The sequence below is a fragment of the Neodiprion lecontei genome, chromosome 1 (assembly GCF_021901455.1).
Source record: "Neodiprion lecontei isolate iyNeoLeco1 chromosome 1, iyNeoLeco1.1, whole genome shotgun sequence".
In the NCBI taxonomy this organism is placed as follows: domain Eukaryota; kingdom Metazoa; phylum Arthropoda; class Insecta; order Hymenoptera; family Diprionidae; genus Neodiprion; species Neodiprion lecontei.
In genome coordinates this window covers 21,932,034-21,957,312 of record NC_060260.1, presented here as the reverse complement: position 1 = coordinate 21,957,312, position 25,279 = coordinate 21,932,034, and the positions used below count along the sequence as shown (strand labels likewise).

General features: G+C 35.5%; 3 protein-coding genes across 7 annotated transcripts in view; all 3 read right to left on the bottom strand.

Annotated features, from left to right (window-relative positions):
- Window positions 1-1,137: 1,137 nt before the first annotated feature.
- LOC107227858 (general transcription factor IIH subunit 3) lies at window positions 1,138-3,789 on the bottom strand. 3 transcript variants are annotated; one of them, XM_015669127.2, is made up of 6 exons: window positions 3,724-3,789; window positions 2,752-3,248; window positions 2,489-2,611; window positions 1,940-2,075; window positions 1,480-1,516; window positions 1,138-1,292 (listed from the first exon to the last, which is right to left on the bottom strand). In XM_015669127.2, the coding sequence occupies exons 1-6, from the start codon at window positions 3,731-3,733 to the stop codon at window positions 1,217-1,219; spliced, it is 879 nt and encodes a 292-aa protein (XP_015524613.2). In that variant the 5' UTR covers window positions 3,734-3,789; the 3' UTR covers window positions 1,138-1,216. The 3 variants fall into 3 exon arrangements, with proteins under 3 accessions (XP_015524613.2, XP_046597531.1, XP_046597533.1); XM_046741575.1 differs by having other exon boundaries at window positions 3,707-3,766; XM_046741577.1 differs by lacking the exon at window positions 3,724-3,789 and adding an exon at window positions 3,359-3,662.
- Window positions 3,790-6,985: 3,196 nt separating this feature from the next.
- LOC107227857 lies at window positions 6,986-12,066 on the bottom strand. The gene is made up of 6 exons (XM_046746654.1): window positions 11,927-12,066; window positions 11,758-11,830; window positions 11,070-11,694; window positions 10,359-10,538; window positions 8,953-9,128; window positions 6,986-8,115 (listed from the first exon to the last, which is right to left on the bottom strand). The coding sequence occupies exons 1-6, from the start codon at window positions 12,064-12,066 to the stop codon at window positions 7,840-7,842; spliced, it is 1,470 nt and encodes a 489-aa protein (XP_046602610.1). The 3' UTR covers window positions 6,986-7,839.
- Window positions 10,838-25,279, bottom strand: part of LOC107227230 (DNA-directed RNA polymerase III subunit RPC2) — a 29,997-nt gene continuing 15,555 nt past the window's right edge. For 2 of the 3 annotated variants that reach the window (XM_046730741.1, XM_046730748.1), the window contains exons 7-15: window positions 25,140-25,253; window positions 24,849-25,049; window positions 23,891-24,168; window positions 23,453-23,592; window positions 21,313-21,905; window positions 20,976-21,222; window positions 20,710-20,874; window positions 20,498-20,628; window positions 14,658-16,876 (exon numbers count right to left, since the gene is read on the bottom strand). In XM_046730741.1, the coding sequence (XP_046586697.1) occupies window positions 16,493-16,876; window positions 20,498-20,628; window positions 20,710-20,874; window positions 20,976-21,222; window positions 21,313-21,905; window positions 23,453-23,592; window positions 23,891-24,168; window positions 24,849-25,049; window positions 25,140-25,253 (2,253 nt within the window). In that variant the 3' untranslated portion in view covers window positions 14,658-16,492. Of the gene's footprint in view, window positions 11,229-11,358; window positions 11,538-13,932; window positions 14,045-14,155; window positions 16,877-20,497; window positions 20,629-20,709; window positions 20,875-20,975; window positions 21,223-21,312; window positions 21,906-23,452; window positions 23,593-23,890; window positions 24,169-24,848; window positions 25,050-25,139; window positions 25,254-25,279 lie in introns of those variants that run through there. The other variant, XM_046730736.1, reaches the window with a different exon arrangement.

Here is a 25,279-nt window from a genome sequence, read left to right as displayed (position 1 = left end):
ACCTTATATGAATATATAGATCAATACGTCAATAAAAAAAAATCAAGTTTTAATACGTGCCGCCAAATACGATCAGATATGTCTGCATATGATTATGTATATTCTGGCAAACTATTTTCCGATATATGGCCAGATATGGTCATATATATTTGTACATCATTTTCTGGTATGACCATATATGGACCTATCAGACTATATACAGGCTTATCAGAAAAATTTTTCGGGGCATATCATAGCCTAACAAAGTTTCAGTGAAATTAAAAATGGCAAGGGTCAAAATTGGTTCATTGGGCATAAAGTGTTGCATAATATGGCGGTGACACGGATTTTATAACTGATTTGATGGTTATATAACTTCATGAGAAATCAACCTAATCCGATAACCACGTATAGAAGAGAAGCGGATAAAATGGACCCCCTGTACAATCAAATGGGATATCAAAAAATGTCGATAATGCTTGAGATACATTTTTAGGCCAACGACAAAAAAATTGCGTTAGCGGAATTGATTTGACGTTATATTTCTCTCTTAAGGGGCCCATTTTGCCCACTTCTCCCCTACCCGGCGCGAAATTTAATGCTAATTTTTATTTTATTTCACTTCATCGAAAACAGATTAGGATTTGTAATCTACGTGTCTATTTAAAAGATGGAATTGTACTTGATTTGTAATAATTGGAATAGAAGTTGGTTTCACGAGAAATGAATTTTAAATTGGATTAATAAATATTGGGATGGAAGTATTCTTTATGAAGGATGAAAGTGAATTCTACTTCCATAATTACTGTGAATTAGAGATTTGTGATATCCCTGAACGAATAGCCCCATGCATGTATCCTTGAGTATTCAACAGTGTACAGTGTACTGGCCAAGCGGCGGCTTAGAGGTTAATACTTCGAAGTATCACTTTCCATGGTAAAATACCCTCGTAAGGTTTGCATTCTTGTTGGGTTAGAGAACATTTAGGTATAACTATACGTACTCAAACAATTGCTTCAATATCACGTACATTTTCCGTTAGAATGACATGGTCTACAACCCATTTTTCTTCAGATTGCACAGAAATATCAAAAATGTCAGGGAAAGAAAATAGTGTCACCCTAACGGTATAATTAGTAGAAAATTCAGCAAAGCACATATTTTACAAATTTTTATTGGAAAGAGATAAGAATATCGGACACAGGTAATTATACAATATAGTTGATAGTACAAACAGTCAGTGTACTATGTCTGGATTTTTCTTTTTCTTCTTTATCTTCGTGGGCATAGGACCAGGCATCTTGAATACAGTGCTGAGGAAGCAAGCAAAATCAGCGATTAGCCACCAGTTTCGCGGTAATTAATTTCTCACATTTTTATAAAAAACAAAGAGAAAGAAGGAAACAAAAACCACCGTATGAATTATTTAAATTATCTACCTCTATTTCCTGGCAAATTAAGTTCATGACACATCCACCCCTGATAAACAAACATACTTACTGACATGTCGTGCAGATGGGGCTGAACTTGCAGAATACTGTGAAAATAAATACTCCGTTTATACCAAATTCGCTTCTGAAGTTAAAGTTAACATCGAAAGCGGTACATAGGTAATATTTTTACTATAAAGAATAGGTGTTTAGTATTTTGTACCATCGACTCATCTTAAAAGAACGTAATTAATTTTTGACACAAATTTGGACAAGAAATCTTCGCCAATCTTCGTGTCATCATGTTATGATTACTCACTCCATCATTATTTCAAGAATTGCTCGCATAGTCTTTTGCACTAGAACTCAAATTCTCACTGTAACCCTCAATCCGTTACACAAATACAAAAATGTAGCTGACAGTTTGATACTGAGGTCGAAAATGATTTTATACTACTATAAATCGAAAAACTTTGGTTCAAAAGTAAAAGATGTAAATTCATCATTAGAAACCATTGAATAATACTTACTCGACAAACACACAGAACAAACGTATCCAATATCGACAAGTTCTCGATGGCAGAAACAAGCCGCCCTGTAATCCACCTTGACTGGGGGAGGTAAGACTAGCTTACTGCGAACCTTAGGATCAGGAAGGAACACCCACTGGAAAATTGAAGTAATGTAATACATAAGAGAGTAAGCCCATCCACCTAAGACTAGTATGCAAATAAGTTTTCGCTCTAATAATCAGCGTAAACAAATAGACATGAGGTGTATACATTTTTAAGTATGGGTCACCATACTTTGTGGTAGAATTCGTTTATTCAGTTTTTCGGCTGCAAGGTAATGTTACAAAAAGTATCATCATATCTGCAGAAGTATGGATGCAAAGTTGAAAGCTTTAATGGACAAAATAATAGCTTAATATCAAAAGTAGAAATACCAATGTTTCTAGTTTGATATTGTGAAATCCCCATCATTCTAACTGCATTTCAAAAGTTGCCTTGCTGGCTTTGACTAAACTGAATAAAGAAAATATGTAGACATATATCGTAAGAATATTATCGTATTATTACCAGCAAATACTGCAGGAGACCAGCCAGTTGTGGTATTTTTAAATAATTTCCACCTGTTATGTCACAGCCTTGTTGAAGTAATCCCAGTTCTTGATCCAAACTGCAAACATCGATTACAACACCCTAAAACCATGAGAAATTGGTTGTGAAAAATACCTTATTCTGTTTTATTTCTGGCGAAGTAATTTGCTTGGCTCATTTTCAAATTACTTTCAATTAGAAGACTCGTGACAAATAAAAAATATATTTCTACGAAAGTTTACCAATTTCTGGGCAGTGAAGAAGACGTTCATATAGTTCATATATTGAGATGCAGAATCATTGCTCCCAGTTACAACCAAAATTCTGGAATGTATTTTTTCACCAGCAGCTTTTTCCCGCTCCAGTCTGACGATATAGCACAGTGCCATGGCTAAAGCTCCGCCGATCAGGCTCTCAGTATTCAAAGGTTTATTTGTAACAATTTCATGAATTAATTTCTGCAGATTTTGTCTGACTGTTCTTTCAACCATCATAAAACCTTCGTATTGTCCATCTATCTGCCGGACTTCCATTGGCTTTTCGTCAGGGTACAAGAAGGTCGATGAATGAGAATGGCACGCCATGACAGCCAGCTGGTTGTTTGACTTTTGCATGAGGTGGGCATTGGCAAATACAATAACAGAGTCCAGGCATTGCGTCAATATCCTTGTATCTTGACGCACGAATTTCTGAACTGGATTTGTGTCTAACACTATAACCAGCAAGCTTTTCTCCACCCCTGAAGAAAAGTAAAGGAGATAAATGTAAGTCCCTCAGAGGGGGGTCAAATAATTCAGCAACAGGTTTTTTACTTAAATAAGATTAAAATGTTATACTGAATTGCAATACCAATAGGATATACTCTTCACGAATGTGCATATACTTCAAATCGTCAGATTAGCTTAAACATATAATTTGCATGTAAATAATTTGAATAGTCAGTAAGTCAGTAGTCTTCAGTATGTACTTATCTGAATCATCGCAAAAATTAAGACTACTGCTAAATGTACGATTGACGTTCAATATTACGATACAGGCAAACAAAACAATATTTGTAGGTTAGGGAATTGATAGGTGAGTTGTATTCGTGAAAACGCGTATATGGATTTGTAAAAATATATTCAATGAAATGATGTCGTTTAATATGTTCTAAACGTCTTGGGATCGCAGTTTCACTAATTATTTATTGATACGAACCTTTCGTGAGTACTCACCATTGGCCATGTTTACTTCTTGACATATCCGTGGATGGCGTGAATTCTACTTATCAGTGTCGCCAGGCCCCGAATAAAGGTGAGATTTCATGGACAGCAGAAAACAACAGCAGTTCAGTAACTTACTAGATGTTACTAACAGCTCAAAGCATACAGACACCGTTGACTGAGGATTTATATTGTGGTGAAAATTGAAAGAAGAAGGCAAACTACAAAGTGCAGCTCAGGCTCAGCAAATAAATAAAAGAATTTGAAAATTTGAAACAAAACACAAAATTAAGGATGAATTGAAATTATTAAAAAAAAAAAAAAAAATTAATACTGTAATTACTGCAAAGAGTGTTGTTAGCGTAAGTATTAATATTTCCTCAAAGTACTGGTTTTCCATTTTTTCATGTGATTTGCATATTTTTTATTATTAATACACGTATTATTAAGACTTTTTTGTATTTTTAACCGTATAAATACCTAAGATTGTGTTACATTTCACAACTACCTGTGGATTGAAGGCGTTCGTTCTGATTCTCCTGATATAAAAAGTGTTGTAAGCAAATATACCTAGAAAAGCAAAGTGCTGTGTTTTGAATTGTTTTGATGTAAGATATGTGCGGCATAGGTTTCCAAAAATGAAAAAAATGCATTTCTTATATGGAAACATCGAGCTCTACGACCGAGATTTAGCAAAATTGGCGACGAACATATTATCTATGAGACATCAAATATATGTATACCAGTCTAATTGAATCATCTATTTAATTAGCCTTCTTTTAGTAATAATTTTATAATACGTGGAAAAGTATTCCCTACTCTACATTCGAATTTCCCGCTACCAATTCCTCATTACTCTTTAGTACTGATTGTAGCCACGGCAAGATAAGTGGCGCTGACTTTTCCCCACCTCGTAGCATGGAGCCATAGACTTATAGGATAGACTGAGCGCTCTTATGAGCCGCTTGAAGCAAACATTTAAAGGACAGAAATATGCCGGGAGTACTCCTTTTTCTCTCTCTGACGATATATGTGGCGGGGATCGAGGCGGTAGAGGAGAATGAGGCGAATCTATAGCTGTTCCACTTCCACTGCGCCCTTGTCTCCCGCTATGAAACCGATTGAAAAGAGCAGTACTCCCGTCATATCTCTGTCGTTTATATGTAAGCTTCAGTGCCTCTTATAGGAGCGCTCAGTCTATCTTTATAAGTCTATGATTGGAGCTTAGAGCATGTATGTATATGTATTACACTTGGAGACAATGAATCTGAGACGGCTAATTTTTTCCACTAGACAGTTATTTTGGCAACACAGAAAAACCTACAGCGCCATAGTCGGCCGAGCGAGAAACAAACTCAATCTCAATAAACCATGGACTTATGGACGGAGCGCAAGCTAGGCTTGTCGGCGAGGGGCATGAATCTTGGGGAGAGTATATATGGTAGCATGGCGGCCATATAGATGAACTATGTTTCGGGCGCCATGTTTAAACGATTCACATTAGGTAATATTAGTTTCTCGGACAGATCGTGGCCATAAACTATTTCCTCGAACTGTATAGGTATGCAGCTGACATAGAATCAAAATAATACTCAGTATGAATGTATACAAAGAAAGAACCAAACAGGAATGAATATAGATACAAATACATTACCTGGTATCACAGCATTGACATTATTCACAATTCCAGAAGCGTTACGTATACTTACAGGTGAAATGTAGTCTTATTCTCTACTTCGATCTCACATTGATTTTTGGGTTTTGAAAAAGATCTGTTTTTGCAGTTAGGAGATACACAATAAGGCATGTTGTATAGGTATTATTCTCACTCATTATTCAATTAAAAATATCGCTGTGGAAAATTATTGGCTGCCTTCTGACCTAACCCATACAATAACAACAATGATCCGTCAAAGTGCAAGCCATGGTGCAAGCCGTAAACGCTTATACCTATATATATCCGTGGTATTCATATGTATATATATATTTAGCTGATATGTATAATTGTTTATCTATATCTATTTAGCTCATCAATATGGCTGACGGCGCTGATTCCCCTTCCGTCTTTCGCTGTAGCCGCGCTAGGCGAGGCTCCGTCCATAAGTCCATGCAATAAACATAACATAACCCATGACCACGGTCTTATAGACAGGTCTGGGTACTCCGGTTGTAAAACCGTGCTCGAAAATAAAGCCGATGTTGTGAATTTTCGCCGCTAGCGCTAGTGAGGGAGAGGCCTAGTTAGTACGCATACACCGGCCTCGGAGATTGCAGCGCTCCGGTCTTTGGTGCACAAATTGAGAAACGCAGGTTTCAAGACTGTCACGCTGCATTATATAGGAAGCATAGAGATTAGAGATATAAGAATAGAGTACGTGAGCTACAGGAGCGCACATAAGTGAAAACCAGCACGCGATAGAAAGAGAGAGAGCAACAGTCTGGTTGTCTTTGTCTAATCACGCATGCGCTGGCGTGCCGAAGGTGTTGACACAAACATAACCTGCTTCATACTCTATTTGGATATGATTATACTAAAAAAGGAGGTTGGTATTCCACAGAATATATCGATGAAGTAGTCAAACATATTAGCGGTTCTATAGTATTTTCGTTAAAGAATAAAATTCATTGTAAACAGTGCGTTGCTATGATAGAAGGGAATACTGATAGCAGCAGCTATTCCAAATTAACTGAACTAAGAAATCGTGGAGGCTTGCATTTTGCATCTGACGACGTAAACTTTATTTGTATTAATGCTGAAAAAATGTTACGTCAAAATCGACATTTAACATTTTTTCAAATATCATGGATAGAGTTGTCTCGGAAACTCTGAAAATATTACCAAACACGATATTAGATGATGGTAAACATTCTTTGTAACAAGATCCCTTGTGTGACCACAGACATAAATTGATTTCACTTATATTGTATGTTAGTTTATTTAAATTATACTAATACTACTATTCATAGTCTTACTACTGATGATAATATTTTTTTATATATGTTTTCGTATTGAGCGCGGCCGAGACTCGCCTGCTGAGCATGCGTGATTAGACAAAGACAACCAAACTCCCTAGTTGTCCTCTCTCTTTCTATTGCGTGCTGGTCGCATCGGCTGACTCACGTACTCTATTCTTATATCTCTATGATAGGAAGGGGCTTGGAGTGGCCGGACCTGTCTATAAGACCGTGCCCATGACTTATTGGATTGACACATATTCTAAGGTCAATTTCCACGGTTATAGGTTATGTTACATTTATAGAGATTAAGTCCGTGATTGAGATTGAGTTTGTTTCGCGCTCGGCCAACTATGGCGCTGTACGTTTCCTGTGCTGTCAACTTAACTGTCCCGCTAGGGACTTTTTGTAATGTGTTCTTTTTTCCAATTTTTTAACTAAACCGTACACCCCCTTTATTTGTAATCGAGTATTCCACACACATTCTTTGAGACCAATCCCAAGCTGCTTACCTAAAAATTTATGCACACCGCTAACCCTATTATATGCAGATCTGCCTAACAAAATTTTAATCACACATGTAGGCTTGCAAGTAATTCTAGTTTTTGGCACTGATTCACTCGTTGAATGTAAGTGTAATGTGAACCGAGCGGATGATTGCAGAATGCTGTTTTCTTTAGCATTTGATCTACTGCACATTGAAAACTGTACACACAGTTTTTGTATCCTTTTCCTAGCTAAATTATACTCTGCTGATTCTATTTTTCAGATGTATTTATAAATCTTTATTGAAAATATATTTGCATATTATAAAATTAGCACATTGTATCATGTGTTTTTGAGATGTACACAAGTTTCTTACAGGTTTATTCATGAGAAATTGGGGCCCTAGATTCAACAATAACAGCAAAAAGCAGGTCTAGCTGACGTGAAAAGTAATATTTTATAAATCCGTTATGGCACCCAAACTGTAACACAATACCATAATTTCAAACTACTTCACTTAACTCAGGTAATCGATTCAAAATAAAATATTATAAATAGCGTTGTAAATAGTCAAGTGATTGTATAAATTTTATTCTTTAATAATAAACGTAACAAAAAAAAGATTTCTTCGACCAAACAATTTCAGGGCTTCCAAATTTCACACGTATCACAGACGATCATCACATTTTACTCAACTTTGGGCTTGACGTATCGTTGTCTGGCGACACGAGTTATCAAGCTTTTTGTCATAGCATTGTGATCTGCTTCACTTATTTTTCTCAGATTCATTCCAAACATAAATAACCTGCCAAGTTCTATATCATCATTAGTAAGCTTGCTAACATTCTTTTGATGTCTGATATCCATGGCACAAAACCCAATGACATGCACGTAGTCGTATAACAGAACTTCATCGTAACAGAATTCTTTACCTCTTGCTTGAAACCATAAGCTTTGAATATGCTGAAAGAAAAAATAGTTTACTGAGAAATTCAATTTAAATTAATTTTACTCCACTTTCAATCAATTTCATTCATTGTGCCTTCTCTTCATTCTGGTATTCAAACATAGTTGTTACATTTTCAGCTTAATTTTAGTAGTACATATTCTAGTGCTTCCCGAAACCATTTCAAATAGTATGTAGTTTTCCTCTGCAAGCTTCGAAATAACGAGAATAACCCTACTTAAAATGTTCATATGTCAAATCATAAAATGTTTTGAAAGAATTCAGCATGTAATTTATTCCATGAATTATTTTGTAAATTTGATAAAATATATATGAAATCACATAGGAGAGACAAGGCACAGGGCTAAGGCAGGTAGAGAATAAGTAGTAATAAGGTAGGAAGTAAGAATAGTGTAAGAAAATATGTAAAAGGATTGTAAAAGGTGGGAGAAACGGGAGTCATAACCCCAAGGGGAATAATAAATATTACATACATATTAGAAATTATATAATAAATCACCAAAGGTCGAATCATCAGATATATTAGATCAAAATTCATATAGTTTACGATATAGTTGATTAAATGTTTTTTGATCTGGTATACCTAATGATTTGTGCTCTCTTAATTTATTATGTGATTTCTTATATATTTTATCGAATTAACAAAATAAATCATATAATAAATTACACGTCAAATTCTTTCAAACATTATATGATTCAACACATGAACATTTTCAGTGGGGAAGTTATTGCTTCTGATAGATTAGACATTTATCAAAGAATAATACCCTTATTCGAAAAAATATTTGTTGAACATTGTATCAGATCATGAATTTCATAATAATGCAACCTACAGTCTGATAAGAATATGGTGCGCTAGGCGCAAGTCCAAATGGAGGTTTCAGCTCAAGTTTTTTCTCCTTATGGGCAAAAGACTCATCATCACTTGACTCTTGAGAATCTGTTGACTCATCTTCATTTACTGGTTTCTTTGGACATAATACCGGAACTATGCCAGTGCTGTCATCGACTGCAATACATGCACATTAATTAATGTGTAAAAAGTGAAGTGTGTGTCATAAAAACGGAAGAAAACAAATATCTTTACTAAATTATGGTTGTTTTATTAGGGTTATTATTTTTAATCCCTAATCCCTAAATCCCTAAGAAATCCCTAGAAATCTCGCTGGGTTGGATTAAAAAAAAATGATTAAAGTTAAATCTTAGGTAATTTTTAACAAGGGATTCTATGGTGACCATCGATTTGATCTTGAATCCCATCTTCAAGGTCATTTTGTGGTTAACTTTGATTTTTCAAAAAGAAACTATCAGTTTTGCTACCAACATCAGAAAGAGCAGGAAGTGTTATGTTCAAATATGTGTTAAGGTCTAGGGTCAACGTGACCTCTGCAGGTCAAATAAAGGTCAAAAGTATGCTTGGTAACAATAATGCAGGTAATTTTTGAAGATCTGCGTCTCACACAAGATGTTTCACAAAAAAGTTGTCAGCTTTGATCAGGATGATCTCATTAGCTTTTGAAAATTGATCTTGAAGTCAAACTTCAAGGTTCACTATTTTTTATTGAAGTTATCATTATCATTGCCAGCATTCTTCTTCTGGCACGAGGCAGCAACAACGATGTTCCTCTTGCCTCTCACTTTTGGGTGCTTTTGGGTGCATTTTACAATAGAATTGGTTACTGTCAAGAAGTTCATGGATAACAATTCGAGCATCTATTATGAATTGATTCATGTTGTAAAATACACCCATAAGCACCCAAAAGTGAGAGGCATGGGAAACTCACTCCAAAAAACACCCCAAAGGGAATAGAATTCTTCTACGTCCAGTTGAACGTAAGATTTTCCGCTCTTTCCGATGCTGGCATCAAAAATGGGGGTTGCCTTTTGAAAAATCAAACTTGACCTTGAAGATGCGGGTCAAAATGAAATCAAAAGACACCATTGAATCCTTTGTTAATAATGATCTAAGATTTAACCTTTGTATTTTTTTTTCACCAAACCCCGTGAGATTTCTAGGAGTTTCCATATTTTTGCCCTATCGTGTTCATGTAATAACAGTATTATAATCAGCTAATTGCAATAACATAGATGGCTGATCATCAAGATGCAGATTCTTATCACAAAGTGTTATTTCTCTGAAGAAAATTGAGTTTATTTCAGTGTAGTTTGGCTCTGTGGACACTCTGCACTGTCACAGGCTAAATCGTGTAATCAGTGTTGCATAAGTTAATGGATTTACCAGTATATGAGATGTATTTTTGCAGTTCTATCTTGTCTGTGACAATGCCAATAATTTCAATTTTATCTATCTTAACATCAGGCATATTTTTTGGGTGAAAATGTACATATTCCGACCCAATGTAAGGTATCAGGCGGTATACTTCTGAAATTAGTAGAGGTAAAGATGCATTTTCATTACCTGAAATAAAATTAAAAGTGAACTTTTTAAAAAAATACAATATAAGAATTGTGATTTTGGAAGAAATTTTCTTTCATGGTGTCAGCTTTTCTTTCAAATGTGTAGCCTTCTGTTCGATGCGTAAACAGTATTGTGTAAAGGGTGTCTAATAGGAAGTTGCTTAAACTAATCGACTGTCATTTCAAAACACGTGCACAGAATCAGAAAAGCCAATTTGCTTTAAATAGAGGAAACTGCAGTTTTAAACGCACATAAATAAAACTCAGTCAATTTATTACATCTTATAAATTAATATAATATATTTTTTACGTCAATTTATTACATCTTATAAAAATAACGAAAAAGTACGGTGATTAAGGATAGATATTTTCGAAGTGCGAACCATTAGATTGTGCATAAAAATCAATTCTCTTTTGAAAACTGTGAAAAACTTTGTCTAACATATCGTTCGTAATGCCGCAAACCACTTCCTGGATGGCCGTGATCAGTTCTTCTACGGTGCTGGGGTTTTTAGCGTAACAATGATCTAACCCCACAAGAAAAAATCACAAGGGTCCAGGTCTGGTGAGTACGGAGGCCATTCTAGTCTGCCTTGAGCAAATTTAGGGTACCCCAGACTGATTACTCGATTCCCGTATACGCGATGAATAGCTTCAAACACCTCATGAGTCCAGTACAGCGTCGCTCCATCTTGCATGAAGTAAAAATTTTTAACCAGTCCCCTCTTTTTTGCATAAGGAAAGAATTTCGTTTCCAAAAGCTGTTTGTAACTTTCTGCTGTTACCGTAGATTCCAAGAATTGCAAATAAATTCCTTTTACCGAAATTGCTGCCCATGCCGTTACTTTCCGTGGATGAAAGGACTTCGCTAGCGATATGTTGGGATTTTGCGTTCCCCAAAACCGGTACCTTTGCTTGTTTACGTACCCATTCATCCAAAAATGTGCTTCATCGCAATAAATAATCAATTTCTCATTAAGTTCTTCAGCTTCAAACATTCCTGTAATAGTGTTATAAAATTCAATGCGTTTCGTCATGGCATGTTCAGTTAACAATTGATGAGTGCTTATTTTATATAGATGTAACTTTAAAAAATATTTTAAAATGTTGTGTAATGATGATTTGGTTATTTTTAATGGTTGAACAGCTTTCCGAATCTAATCATTTGGATTTTATTTGAAATAATTCTCAATTTCGTTGATCTTCTCTGGTATAGTCACTGTAACAGATGGACCTGGCAACTCGTGTCTATGGTCCTGGAGTGTACCATACTCCACAAAGTTATCGATTATCCTACAAAAATTAACATACAATTACTTCAATGTAATTTAATTGAATTGAAACATAAGTTGTGTGATAGATGAATATGAATAAATATTAAATTCTTACCTTTTCAGAGTGTTTTCACTGGCAACTCTATGAGTTTCAAACTTAGTACGAAACCCTCTATACGCATTACTATATATTTTTCCTCTCGAGAAGAAGCACTCAATAAGATATACTTTTTCTTCCATGGTGAGCTCACTCATTTTGACGCGCGCGTATTTGCTTCAACCACGGCTGGAATAAAACTGCGGGGCCTCAGGTATGCGTCTTAGAAAAAGGACCCATATTGAATGCATGGAGGGAAGACACAATTATTTAGTTTTAGCAACTTCCTATTAGACACCCTTATATATTTTCTTTATATAATGAAAAATAAAATAATAACTAATTTCGTGCTTTTGCAGTTCGAGCATTACGCGTAATTCCACAAAATCCTAAAGAATAATTGCGTTTCAATCGCACAGTTACATCTAGATTTCTGGAAAGGATTAACCAATCGTAACAGTGTTATACACGAATATACCAATAAGATCGACGCTAGAGGAATCCAAAGTAGTCATGTTCGAAAACTGTATATATTAGAGTGTCCCAAAAAAACCGACTATTTTTTTTTTTTTCAAAGAACATTGAAAAATCGTCAGAGTATCTCTAGAAAATGACCCTGTGAAAATATAAGCTCTTAATATTAATATTTAGAGGTGGCGATTTGTAATTTTCTATTTCCCATTTAAATAACATGGGAAAATTTTTTTTTGAACTTTGGAATTTTGTGATGGGATAACGAGCTACTTCATAAGTATGACAAAATCAGGTCTTATAGGAAATTTGATGCTCTACAAAAAAGGTCTGATTGACATTTTGCGTAAATCCAGCCGTTTCAAAAATATCGAGCCTCAAACTTCGGACTGTTTAAAATTATGCTTTTTTTTTTCGTAAATACAACAAAAATTAATTTATATGTATTATAAACCCAGAATTATCAACTGAACAATAAATATAGGCATATATTTGACGGAATGCAGATCCGAAATTATTAATAATTTGACAAATGATAATTTTTATTGATTTTTAGCGAAAAATATTTACTTACCTATTAATAAATAAACTGTCAAGTTAAACAATTATCACAATAAAATGTAATCAGTAGCGTAATGATACGAGAAGAAACGTATAATAGTACAAAAGCTTGGAAGGCAATTATGTACAATAGTTGGTAGAGGGCGCAAATAACAATTGTATTATTAATCCTACCGAAATTGGGATTACTAATCCACTTAACTTAGCAGATAACAGAAGAAAATTGATATGAAGTGAAATAGACTATAAACATATGACTATGCAAATAGTAAATATATTATTAATACATAATACAAATAAATTTATAATAAACTTCTACGAATTTTTTTAGGTAAGTAAATATTTTTCGCTAAAAATCAATGAAAATTATCATTTGTCAAATTATTAATAATTTCGGATCTGCATTCCGTCAAATATATGCATATATTTATTGTTCAGTTGATAATTCTGGGTTTATAATACATATAAATTAATTTTTGTTGTATTTACGAAAAAAAAAAAGCATAATTTCAAACAGTCCGAAGTTTGAGGCTCGATATTTTTGAAACGGCTGGATTTACGCAAAATGTCAATCAGACCTTTTTTGTAGAGCATCAAATTTCCTATAAGACCTGATTTTGTCATACTTATGAAGTAGCTCGTTATCCCATCACAAAATTCCAAAGTTCAAAAAAAAATTTTCCCATGTTATTTAAATGGGAAATAGAAAATTACAAATCGCCACCTCTAAATATTAATATTAAGAGCTTATATTTTCACAGGGTCATTTTCTAGAGATACTCTGACGATTTTTCAATGTTCTTCGAAAAAAAAAAAATAGTCGGTTTTTTTGGGACACTCTATTGATCATACTAGGATGGAACAGTGTACAAATTTTTTCTACTGCGATGCTTTCTGTTTGTACTGTTGCAGTAACCACTACTTTGCGTACAGAACGCAGGCAAAAAAACGCATAAACCTACGTACTTGTGTTAATCAAAGTAAATTCTTACCAGGAACTTCAAAGCCGGGCCATTCCTTATCCGCGGAGTGATATATCCGTAAAAAATCAGGATTATGAAACCAATCAGTCATTCTGGAGGAAAAAGAAACTAGTGCGACTGTCTGCAAGATACGAACAGAACAAATTTTGCCAACATTTTTGTGCTTCAAAACTTAAGGTTGATTGTAAACAACGCATGTTTTACCGCAGTATTACAAAAGCAAATTCTGTACCGGGAGGATCAACAGTTTCTGAAGTACGTCCCAGACAACTTATAACAGTACAGGCAGCATACTTTACAGATCATATATTAACATTGTATTAGACGGTTCAAATAGTCCGCAACGATCACGTGCACCGTCGACTCATCTCCGCAATTGAACTTCTCAGATAAATCTGGCTGTATCCTTTTCAGAGCGCGATGATGATATGCATAACCGATTTGACACCATTTACGCAAAACGTACCAGGTGGATTTGTTACGATTTCTTCATGTTTGAGGTTAAGTATTTTTTGCACGTTGATGCCTGTAAGTTGAGTTGCCGGGTTACAGGCGTCATGGTTGCCAGCGCCTCAGTGACAGTGTTTTTTGAACGACTAAATTTCAGTGTTGAAATTCAGGCAAAAAATTTCACCCAAGATTTTAAATAAAATAGGGAGGTATTTCTTAATAACCTTAAGAATGATAATTGCAAAAGTTATGAGCAATTAAATTAAATTAAATGCAGGTATACAGACGTTGAGGGAAAAATTTAATATAGATATGCATGGGTTACATGATACTGTACAGTGTATTGCGTAACGCCTTAGGGTATGTTCCGATATACACTGCGAGCACTGTAAGGTGTGTCGTCAATTTAGTATACTGCGAAGCCGTTCCTGTATAGTCAGCTATACTGGTTACTGCTTAAAACGGAACGCAGTACAGTATACTGTGATCGACATTTTTTGGCGTTACTTTCATTTCATACATAATATTTGTTTCACATTGCAATAAACACAATTTATTCAAATTTTCCATTTTTGTTTTTAACGGCCGATATTTTTAAATGACAATATTCAATAATAATAATTATCAATAGTGGAAGCTGTTAAATTTCTGAACGCTGTTGATCACGTGATCAAAGCACTGAGAGCACCTTACCTCGAAAGCACCAGTGTTCACAGTAGAAAAATGGCGACGATTTATGACGTCATATATTTCCCTAGGATACTGCGACTGTATACTGTCCGTCTATAACGGAACGAATTTCTCCCCAGTAAGAGCACTGAACAGTGCTCGCAGTGTATATCGGAACATACCCCTAGGTAGTTGGGTAGCGACAGTAACGCCATCCAACGAATAATTGTGAGCATTGAATTCCTCAAATGATCAGAAAATAAATTTTGCAACGTCACATGATTTTCTTGTGTTATAATCTATTTGAACCACGGTGTAAGAATTAAGGCCGAAACACACAAAACTCCAGAAGCTATAAACAGAATGCAGAAAGTACGATAAAAGCCATAGCGCATGCGCAATAACTTACTGCATTCTGCTTGTGGCTTCTGGAATTTCCACCTTACGACGTGGTCCGGCTGCCTCATCACCGAAATACTATAAACATAATATAACCCATGACCGTCGAAACTAACCTTAAAATCATGGAGACTAGAGGTCAGGAGCCCGAACGGCATAGGAGAATCATGATAAATTTGGACCGTGAAATCGACGAAAAAGATATACGTTGGTTGTAGTTCGAAATTAGTCACGAGCGCGCTTGTGTTGTCAGTATAGGATGTGAAGTATGGCATTGACCCTATACTAACGACACAACGCCACCACAGCCTACATATCTTTTTCGTCGCTTTCAGGATCCACATTCATAGTATAGCGTACGGGCTCCTTACCTCTAGTCTCCATGCTTAAAATACCGCGGGGATAATGATTTGTTGTATTGACACCATGGTCTTACATACAGGTTTTGCAACGAACGTGGTGGGGGATGGTCAGTTCACGTCCGAAACAAAAGTACAACTTATGGCCACAAGAGCGGCGCTACGAGTTATTCATAAGCTTATTATTATTATTTGGCGGAACCCTACCAATCTTTTTGATACTCATACACAGGTAACCTTACGTGTAATGTCACTCATTTGTTTATGAATAACTGACAGCGCCGCGTAGTGGCCAGTAGTTGCAAAAAAAATGTAGACAATCACGCGGCTACCCCCACCACTCAAATTTCAGTTCGTTGCAAGTCCCGTATGTAAGACCGTGATCGACACGTATTCTAAGGTTAGATTCGACGGTCATGGGTTATGTTTTGTTTATTGAGATTGAGTTAGTTTCGCGCTCGGCCGACTGTGGCGCTGTACGTTTCTCTGTGTCGCCAACATAACTGTCTAGTGTAAAAAAATTACCAGTCTCAGATTCATTTTCTCAAGTGTACATGTACTGAGATCGCCAGAAGATTGTAAATTATAGGACTATACTCCTTAGTACTACTTAACTGTTGTAAATGAAAAAAAAAAAATACTTATTACTGACACCCACACTTTTAATGTTCTTATTAAATTTTCCATTCGTTTCAGTCACCACTGTTCTTCAGCGTTAACCTTGGTACAATATTCATAGATTGTAACTCTTGGAATAAAAGTTTACATGAATAAGGTATGGATATTGTAGAAATGGAAGCACTTGTCTGGCAACTATGACACCAGCCTCTGTACGCCATTAGTCCACACGTATTGCATACATCGACATCGAACATGTCACTTGAAATCATCAAACGCTCAATTAACATCATGCTAGCACCATAACCAATTAAGCAATCTCTCTCCATCTCGCCCAAGCGCAAACCTCCTTCCTTAGCTCTTCCCTCTGTTGGCTGGCGTGTTAAAACTGCTCTTGGTCCTCTAGCACGAGCATGCATCTTGTCTTGAACCATATGCTTCAATTTCTGATAGTACACCTAGGGAACAATCATATTCTTCAGAATCTTAGGTATTCATTGCCGTATTTAAATTTGTAAGTTATGCGTGATCCTCAGAGATTGCACGAAAGAGAAATTTTGTAATCATGCGTGTGATCGACATTTTTGAGGATAAAGAAGTAACGAATACCACCTATAATAGGGTATTTTACAAAATGAATAAAGAATTTTGTCAGCTTCAGAAACGTATTTCATTATTTACTTCAAACAGAAGCAATTTCTTTTCAATTTTCAACTCTACTTTTTAGTTCTACTTATGGTATTCGTATCTGACGGCTTCAGGAGCAGTAATGAAAAAATTTACAAATAAAATATAATATGAATAAATCTATTTTTTTTAGATTTATTTCAATAATATAACACACAGAAAAAATTACTTTCGAAATTTTTGAAAATTTACTGCGAAGAAATAGAAAAACAGATAACCACGGGTAGAAAATATGGAGCGAAAATATGGTGCTCCACACTTGAGGGGGTATTCTGGTCTAGAGGTTTGCATTTCGGGCGTTGTTTCGCGCTTGATATAAAAAAGAAAAATATATGTATATTTTCACCATCTATTTTTTTCGCCGACTTTTTATTGGTGTTTGAAGAATTTGCAGTTAAATTTTTGTGAAATAAAAATGGAAGTTAAAGAAGTTATAGGCATCTAAATACGGCTCGCACAAATAAAAAAACTGGTTGAGGTGGTTGACACGATTCCAATGCTCCCGTTCATCCGTAAAAGATAAACAATGAGCTTCATTGATTAGTAAAAATGTCCCTATAACCCGTACCAGAGGAGACAAAATTAGGAAAATGGCGACTATTTCAAGGAAAAATTAATTTTTTTCCCCTATTTTTTTCCAATTTTTTTTCAATTTTTTTTACGTAGTTGCTATAATAATTTTGTTTTGCCCATAGTAGTGGCGATAGAGGAATGTATACTGAAGATTTATACCAAATTTCAAGTCAATCGGTTGTATAGAAGTCGAGATTTTATGTCAACCAGGTTGAAGAATGTGGTTTTGAAGTAAAGGCATTTAAACATAACGCGTTTAAAATTTTGACCTCAGTTTTGACGCTTCTTTTTGTATCTGCTGGAAGAGGAATTTTTTTTTTAAAGTTGATCGGAGATTCCTGGGGCATATAGGCCTTTTGCCGCATTCACAGCTTCCTTACAGGCTGATCTTTGTACTTTTGAACCCAGTAAATCTATTGAGGTGCATACCGAGCGGTCGTACGTTGTTTCACTCAAGTACTCACAACTTTATAAATTTTTGGAAATTTGAACCGGCTTTAGTCCAAAATATTCTTGAAAGATGAAGTTATAATAATGTACAAAAAAAATTAATCAATTTCTCGAAATTTCTAGACCAGAATACCCCCTTAAAGGGGTCGTCTAGTGTAAAGGCTGTTTTTTATAAGGCTTTTTGGGTATTTTTTTATGACAAATCATTGAAATATAAATTCTCATAATTTTCACATTATATTTATTCATATTTAAACGAACTATGTACATTTTTTTTCGAGACGAAATAGTGAATATAATCTAACGTATACTGCCCAATAGAAACATATCTAAAAAAAAGTGTAGAAATGATATCTCAAAAAGCACTAGACACATCCTGCTCAAATTTTAACAGCACGTGATCTAGAATTATCATGATTGCCTTCGTAGTTTTTGTTCTACAAGCTAATCAGATGGAAAAGAACAACAATTTCAAATTATCTTTTCATAAAAAAAAATTTACCAAAGCAATCGTGATTATCCTACTTCACACGATGGGTATAGGTATAATAAAGATACTGTAAAAATTTGAATAGGATTGGTCTAGTGCTTTATCAGATATCATGTCTACACTTTTTTTAATTTACGTTTCCATCGGGCAGTATACGTTAGATTATATTCAATATTTTGTATCCGAAAAAATCACAATGTTTGTTTAAATGCTAATAAATATGAAGCAAGAATTATGATAAATTTTATTTCCATGGTTTGTCGTAAAAAAAAATAAGTGAAAAACCTTAAAATAAAAAAAAAATAGCCCTGACACTAGACAACCTCCTTAAGCATACTACAAGCCTCTCGAAATTAATTTGTGCTGAATTGTACATGTACATGATGATATGTATACTTATATAAATTATGCATAAATATCATTATGTATATATATACATATATATATACACATCTCTCTGTTATATAGATATTTCGCCGCTGCCGTGTCAGGAATCCAGACCTTCCTTCCATCACCCGCCCTACCCGTCACTACCTCAGCCCCTCCCTTTCCCGCCACGGCCCTTCACCAGAAAGGCCGCCCTTCCTTCTATACCTTGACAAATTTAACCTCGAACTCACGTATATGCCCTTAGATCTTGACAGACAACCTCGAACCTGCATATATGCCCTTATACCTTGACAAATTTAACCTAGAACACACGTATGTGCCCTCAGATGTTGACAGACTTGACCTCGAACCCACATATATGCTCTCACACCCTTACAGATTTAACCCTTTACCCCACATATATACAATGTACATCCATCTTAGGATCAGGGATTGAACCCTTCACGTTAAATATACCCTTGTACCTAAGCAGATATAACCTCTTACCCCACATATATACAATATACATCCGTCTGAGGATCAGGGATTGAACCCTTCACCCAAAATATACCCTTATACCTACGCAGATTGAATCATTTACTCTAAGTATATACCCCTATACCTATAGAGTTAAATAACTGTATATATCGTATCGTCGTTCTACATTATAAAAAAATATTACCGCCACCGCCATGTCAAGAATCCCCTTCCACTTCCCTTCACCGTCCCGCCCTCCTTCCCTGCCGCACCCCAACCATTCCATCCGCCACTCACCCTTCCCCTATTTAACCCTTCACCCTTTGATCTTCGATCTTCGACCTTTGATTTTCTATCTTTGATCGACCTCCAACCTTTGCAACGTTAATGTATATACCATTATACCTGTGAAGACTGAACCCTTCACTCTACGTGTATGTCCTTGTAGCTATGAAGATTCAACCCTTTATCCTACGAATATGCCCTTAAAGTTCTGAATATTTAACCCTTTACCCTACATATACATCGCAACACCTATAAGATTTGACTATATATATATATATATATATAAATATAAATATAAATATAATAAATAAAATATATATATAAATATATATATATATATAAATATAAAATAAAACCTCGCCATTGTTTTGGAGGATTCCTTGGGATGATCAATATTTAAGGATATTACGCAACCCCTCAAAATTGTATTGTATTCGTGTTAAATATAGTGATCATTATATACAATATAATATATATATATAGTAGTCATATATATATATATATGTAATATAATTTTAGGAATACAATATAATTTTTAGGGGTTGCGTAATATCCTTAAATATTGATCATCCCATGGAATTCTCCAAAACAATGGCGAGGTTTTATTTTATATTGGTTCATGTTCTTTGCCTTCGGCAGTTAAATGTTTAGATAAAAATATTTCAATCTCAAACTGGAAAGAACAGGTATGAATGATCAGCCAGAGAAGGAATGGAGCAATACTGATTTCATGGTAATCGAAACTTACTGGACCAGAGTATATATATGCCTGAAGTGGTTCCCCGGTAATACCAGAGTAGAAAAAATCTTTACCCATATAATTATAGCCATGTTTTACCAATTCCTCGCAAACATCTTCTACTTTTGAACCACCAAACGCTGAAACGAATAAAATAAACCAAGCTATTACTTTCTACTATATGACTTATTGAATTGCGACAAAATGAGTGAAGCAAATACCTGTTCCATAGTGGAATTTCCCTTCAGCTACACCAGCCTTGCCAGCAAGTAATTCGATGAGTTTACCTACTGTCATTCTTGAGGGAAATCCATGTGGATTCATGATCATGTCTGGTGTGATACCTAGGTCATTGAATGGCATGTCTTCTTGTTCCACAATCAAACCTGCAAATGCAGATGGTCATAACAAAATCGACTACGAAATTGATTTTCCAAATTTGTCAATTATTCAAACTAAGTATTTATTACTTTATTATGACCATTACCTGTTACACCTTTCTGTCCATGTCGACTACTAAATTTATCACCAATTTCAGGCCGTCTAGTTTGTCGTAGCAACAACTTTATTAAAAATGCATCATCCGCATTACTGGATACCATAACTTTTTCAATGTAGGCTGGAACTGATCCTTTGAAGAGAACTGGTACGTCACAATAATCAGGTTGAGTCTGAACATTAGCAGGATTTACTGGGTTCATTGTTGCCGCAGGCATAGATTTGTTCACCATGACCTAGACATAGGATAAATGAAACCAAAGGCTCAATTGTTGAAACCTGTTATAAAATAGCATGGTTGAGAAACTGTAGAAAGCTATTCTTACTTTTTTATTTTCTACCATTTCTCCAGGGGCAGCTATACCATCATTGTCTATTATCTCATGTTTCCAAATGGGTTTTTTAGAATTTGAATCTATCATAGGGCCCATTATTCTATCGTAAGTTTGATTTGCATATCTTTTTAAAGTACATTTAGCATTTCTGTAGACTAAACATCTTCCATAACCTCTGTCAATCGCTGCTTTATTTAAAATTAGCGCATCCTCTATGTCGTATCCACTGTAGGACATCACCGCAACTGTTGCATTTTGTCCAGCAGGGAGTTTATCGAAATTGATCAGTTCTATGGTCCTAGATTTGACCATTGGAGCTTGCGGGTAAACCAGATTGTACATTAGTGTATCTATGCGATTACGCTGGTTATATCCTATAGTTCCCATAGCTTGTTTACCCATAGCACACTGATATGTATTTCTAGGACTCTGATTGTGATGAGGATATGGCACTAAGCCAGCACAAACGCCGAGCAAAGTAAATGGCTCTACTTCCAAGTGAGTCGTTCCTGCTTCAATTTGGGACTCATTGAAAGCAATTGAGCTATCATTTTCCTCGTTCACATCTAAGAATTCTATGAGACCTAGGAAACAGAAAATTGTGAATTTGGGTAATATAGTATAAATAAGTCACCAGTTAAATGTCCTTGTTTGTAATGAGGTAAAACCAAGAGTACACGTTCTGGTCACACACAGAGCAGTGGCACATGGGAAATATGTCACACAATATAAAAATTTATCTATGAGTAAGAATTTCTTCTCTGCATGCACGATGTAAGGAGACTGTAGTGTGTAGATGTTGTGTTTACCCTTTCAATCCTTTGCTTCCGATGAGAAGCCCGTAAGACGGCAATGCCGTCTAATAAATGAGATGCGGGTGTGCAAATCATTAATCTACGAGAGAATTTTGTTGAAAATATGTAAATTTGAACAACTGGTGAATTTGAAAAATTAACGACGGAGCCAGGAATCGAACCTGGTATCTAGAGATGCTCTACCGGAGACTTACTCCACTAGACCACCTAGCCGCCCTGACTCTGTTGTCGTTAATTTCTCTCATAACCAGTGAGTTCAAATTTGTTTTCCTGTGCCCGATTTATGTATGAGTAAGAATTTCTTCTCTGCATGCACGATGTAAGGAGACTGTAGTGTGTAGATGTTGTGTTTACCCTTTCAATCCTTTGCTTCCGATGAGAAGCCCGTAAGACGGCAATGTCGTCTAATAAATGAGATGCGGGTGGTCAAATCATTAATCTACGAGAGAATTTTGTTGAAAATATGTAAATTTGAACAATTTACAGAGAGCAGAGAAGAAATTCTTACTCATACATAAATCGGGCGCAGGAAAACAAATTTGAACTCACTGGTTATGAGAGAAATTAACGACAACAGAGTCAGGGCGGCTAGGTGGTCTAATGGAGTAAGTCTCCGGTAAAGCATCTCTAGATACCAGGTTCGATTCCTGGCTCCGTCGTTAATTTTTCAAATTCACCAGTTGTTCAAATTTACATATTTTCCATAAAAATTTATCCTTGTGGCATAATGGAATACGATATTCTTCACACAGCACACAGGAATCATGATGCACCAACTTATCGCAAGGAATTTCACAAAATGGTGACGGTCAAACGTTGGTGGGTTGGCATCAAAGTTCCTCAAAGTTACTTAGAAATTGACTAGTGGAAACGAAACATTTAACCATTCAGGATTCACTCCATAATATGTTTAGTATATATAAGTGCGCGTAAATGCTTTGATTGCAATCTTTTTCAGTTGTACAATGAATTAAATTAGCAAAACTATCTTATTTCAGACGTTTCTTTCATCAGCCTAGACATGATTACGCTAGTGAGCCATAAATCTTGTGCACCAAAAGGCTGTGGGCATTGCTCGTATACCATAAACCCATATGTTATATTTATCGCTTGCCAAACTACTGTGTGCCATAGACCCGTGCACCAAAACTCCATTAAGCCGCAAGTTTAGGTTTTTATTTGGGTGTCATATTTTCTCTGCACCAAATATTTGTGTGTCAACGCTCATTTTACCATTGCGCTGTATGCCACTAAAACGTGTATAGTATAGCATTTCGTTTGTAATGAGCTCTGTATAATTTTCTAGTTTTAGAAACCTTCGTGCAAGAAGTCGTCAAACGTTTTGAAACCATGTTTTAGTGCTTCGATGTGTTTTTGCTGAACAAGAGATTCTCCATCTTTGACTATAATATAAGGTCTGCACAGTCTGCCACCATCCGAACATATCTGCACACATCTGGAGAAAATTATTGCAGTATTAAGACTTCTAAGGATTTCAATACAATTAATGATAGGAAAAAAAAAAACACTTTTGGGGGGTTTCACCATCTTAAATTGGATATCGTTTGAAACATGTGTATTTTGGAAAATTGTTCAAGTCCAAGCACCAATTGTAAGAAACCCTGTTCATCTACAAATAAACGATGACACAAAACTTTTCAATTTAAACAATATTTGTCATGCTTTTTTTGTGACAAACAGTGTCAATTCATTAAACAGAAAGTTTTGCATGGATATATTCGTTAGAGACCTACCTATGATGATGCTGAGGATATATTGAAACGAAGCCATTGATCATGGCCTTTCTGCGTAACAATCTGAATACATTGACAAGTCGGATGTAATTTTTAGTAATTCCTAGAATATTGCCGTTCAAGAAAACCATGTACACATTTTTGTTGTTTATTTCTTCACCTCCCAAAATATTGACGTTTTCTACTCCAAGATTGTAGGCTAGTCTGATAATTGGCTCCTCTTCCACCTCTGTTGTGATGTGAGTCATTAATGCTAGATTTTTAACTAAACCACAACCCTGAAATATGTAACACGCAATTTCGATATACAACATGTTAGTTTCACAAACTTCTTTATCGAAACTTCAGTTACGGTTCTGAATTTACTTGACTGCAATAACGTGAAAAAAGCTTTTTCTAACACTTGCTTAAAAAGTCCCATTTTTAAAGTCTGTGGAGTGAAAGTTGCACAAAAAAAATTGCGTTGAATGCCCTATTTCCAAGTAGTACAGTAAAATAACGTTGACGCATACGTAGAACTGTAGTACTCGATTTCATACACTAAAGCTTTCTTTGGAATATGTCCACTTGCTAATAACTCAATTTTACGAACTGTATCATTGAGTGTAAGTTACCTCACTCTAATTTTACACGCTGTCAGTGGCACTTCCGATGGTTTTAAAATCAAACTTTCTTTCACAGGTGTTAGAAAAAAAAGCGTGCGTCACATGAGCGAACGGGCGACACCTGACTCGTGTGATTACAGCGCTCACCTTAGCTTGTGCTACGTTCACACTGATACTAGTACAATTGCAGCACTCGTATTTGTGTTCACGCAGTACTGACTTTTTTGGTTCCTGCTGCAAACTTCACAGTACCCGGAAATCACCCACCTTCCGCACTTATAACACGTTATATTTTTTACATTTTTTGATTGGATAATTGCGAGTAACAAATAATATTTAGTGTATTAGTCTACCTCTCCTTCTGGCGTATCGCTAGGACACATCATTCCCCATTGGGAAGGCTGTAAGGAGCGGGGGCCAGAAACTTTCCTTGTTTTTTCAAATTGTGAATTTACTCTGGTCATCATTCCTAGGGCAGATATATACGACAATCTTGAAAGGACTTGCGTTACACCTTGACGTTCCATTTTGAACCGTTTTATGGTCCAATTACCCTTTAGAACCAATGTTATCAGATTCCATATCCATTAATGAAAGTTGCAGCTTGAAGACAATTTCACAAAATTACAAAATATCTAACTCACCGAAGAAATAGCAAATGCTAAACCATTTGTAATTTGGTCTTGCCTCATGTGTTTAACGATGTCAAACTGGGCTGCTTTGATCTTGGGAATATTTTTGTCTGCAATTTGTTTGAGCTGTATTTAAACAAAAAAACTTTGTA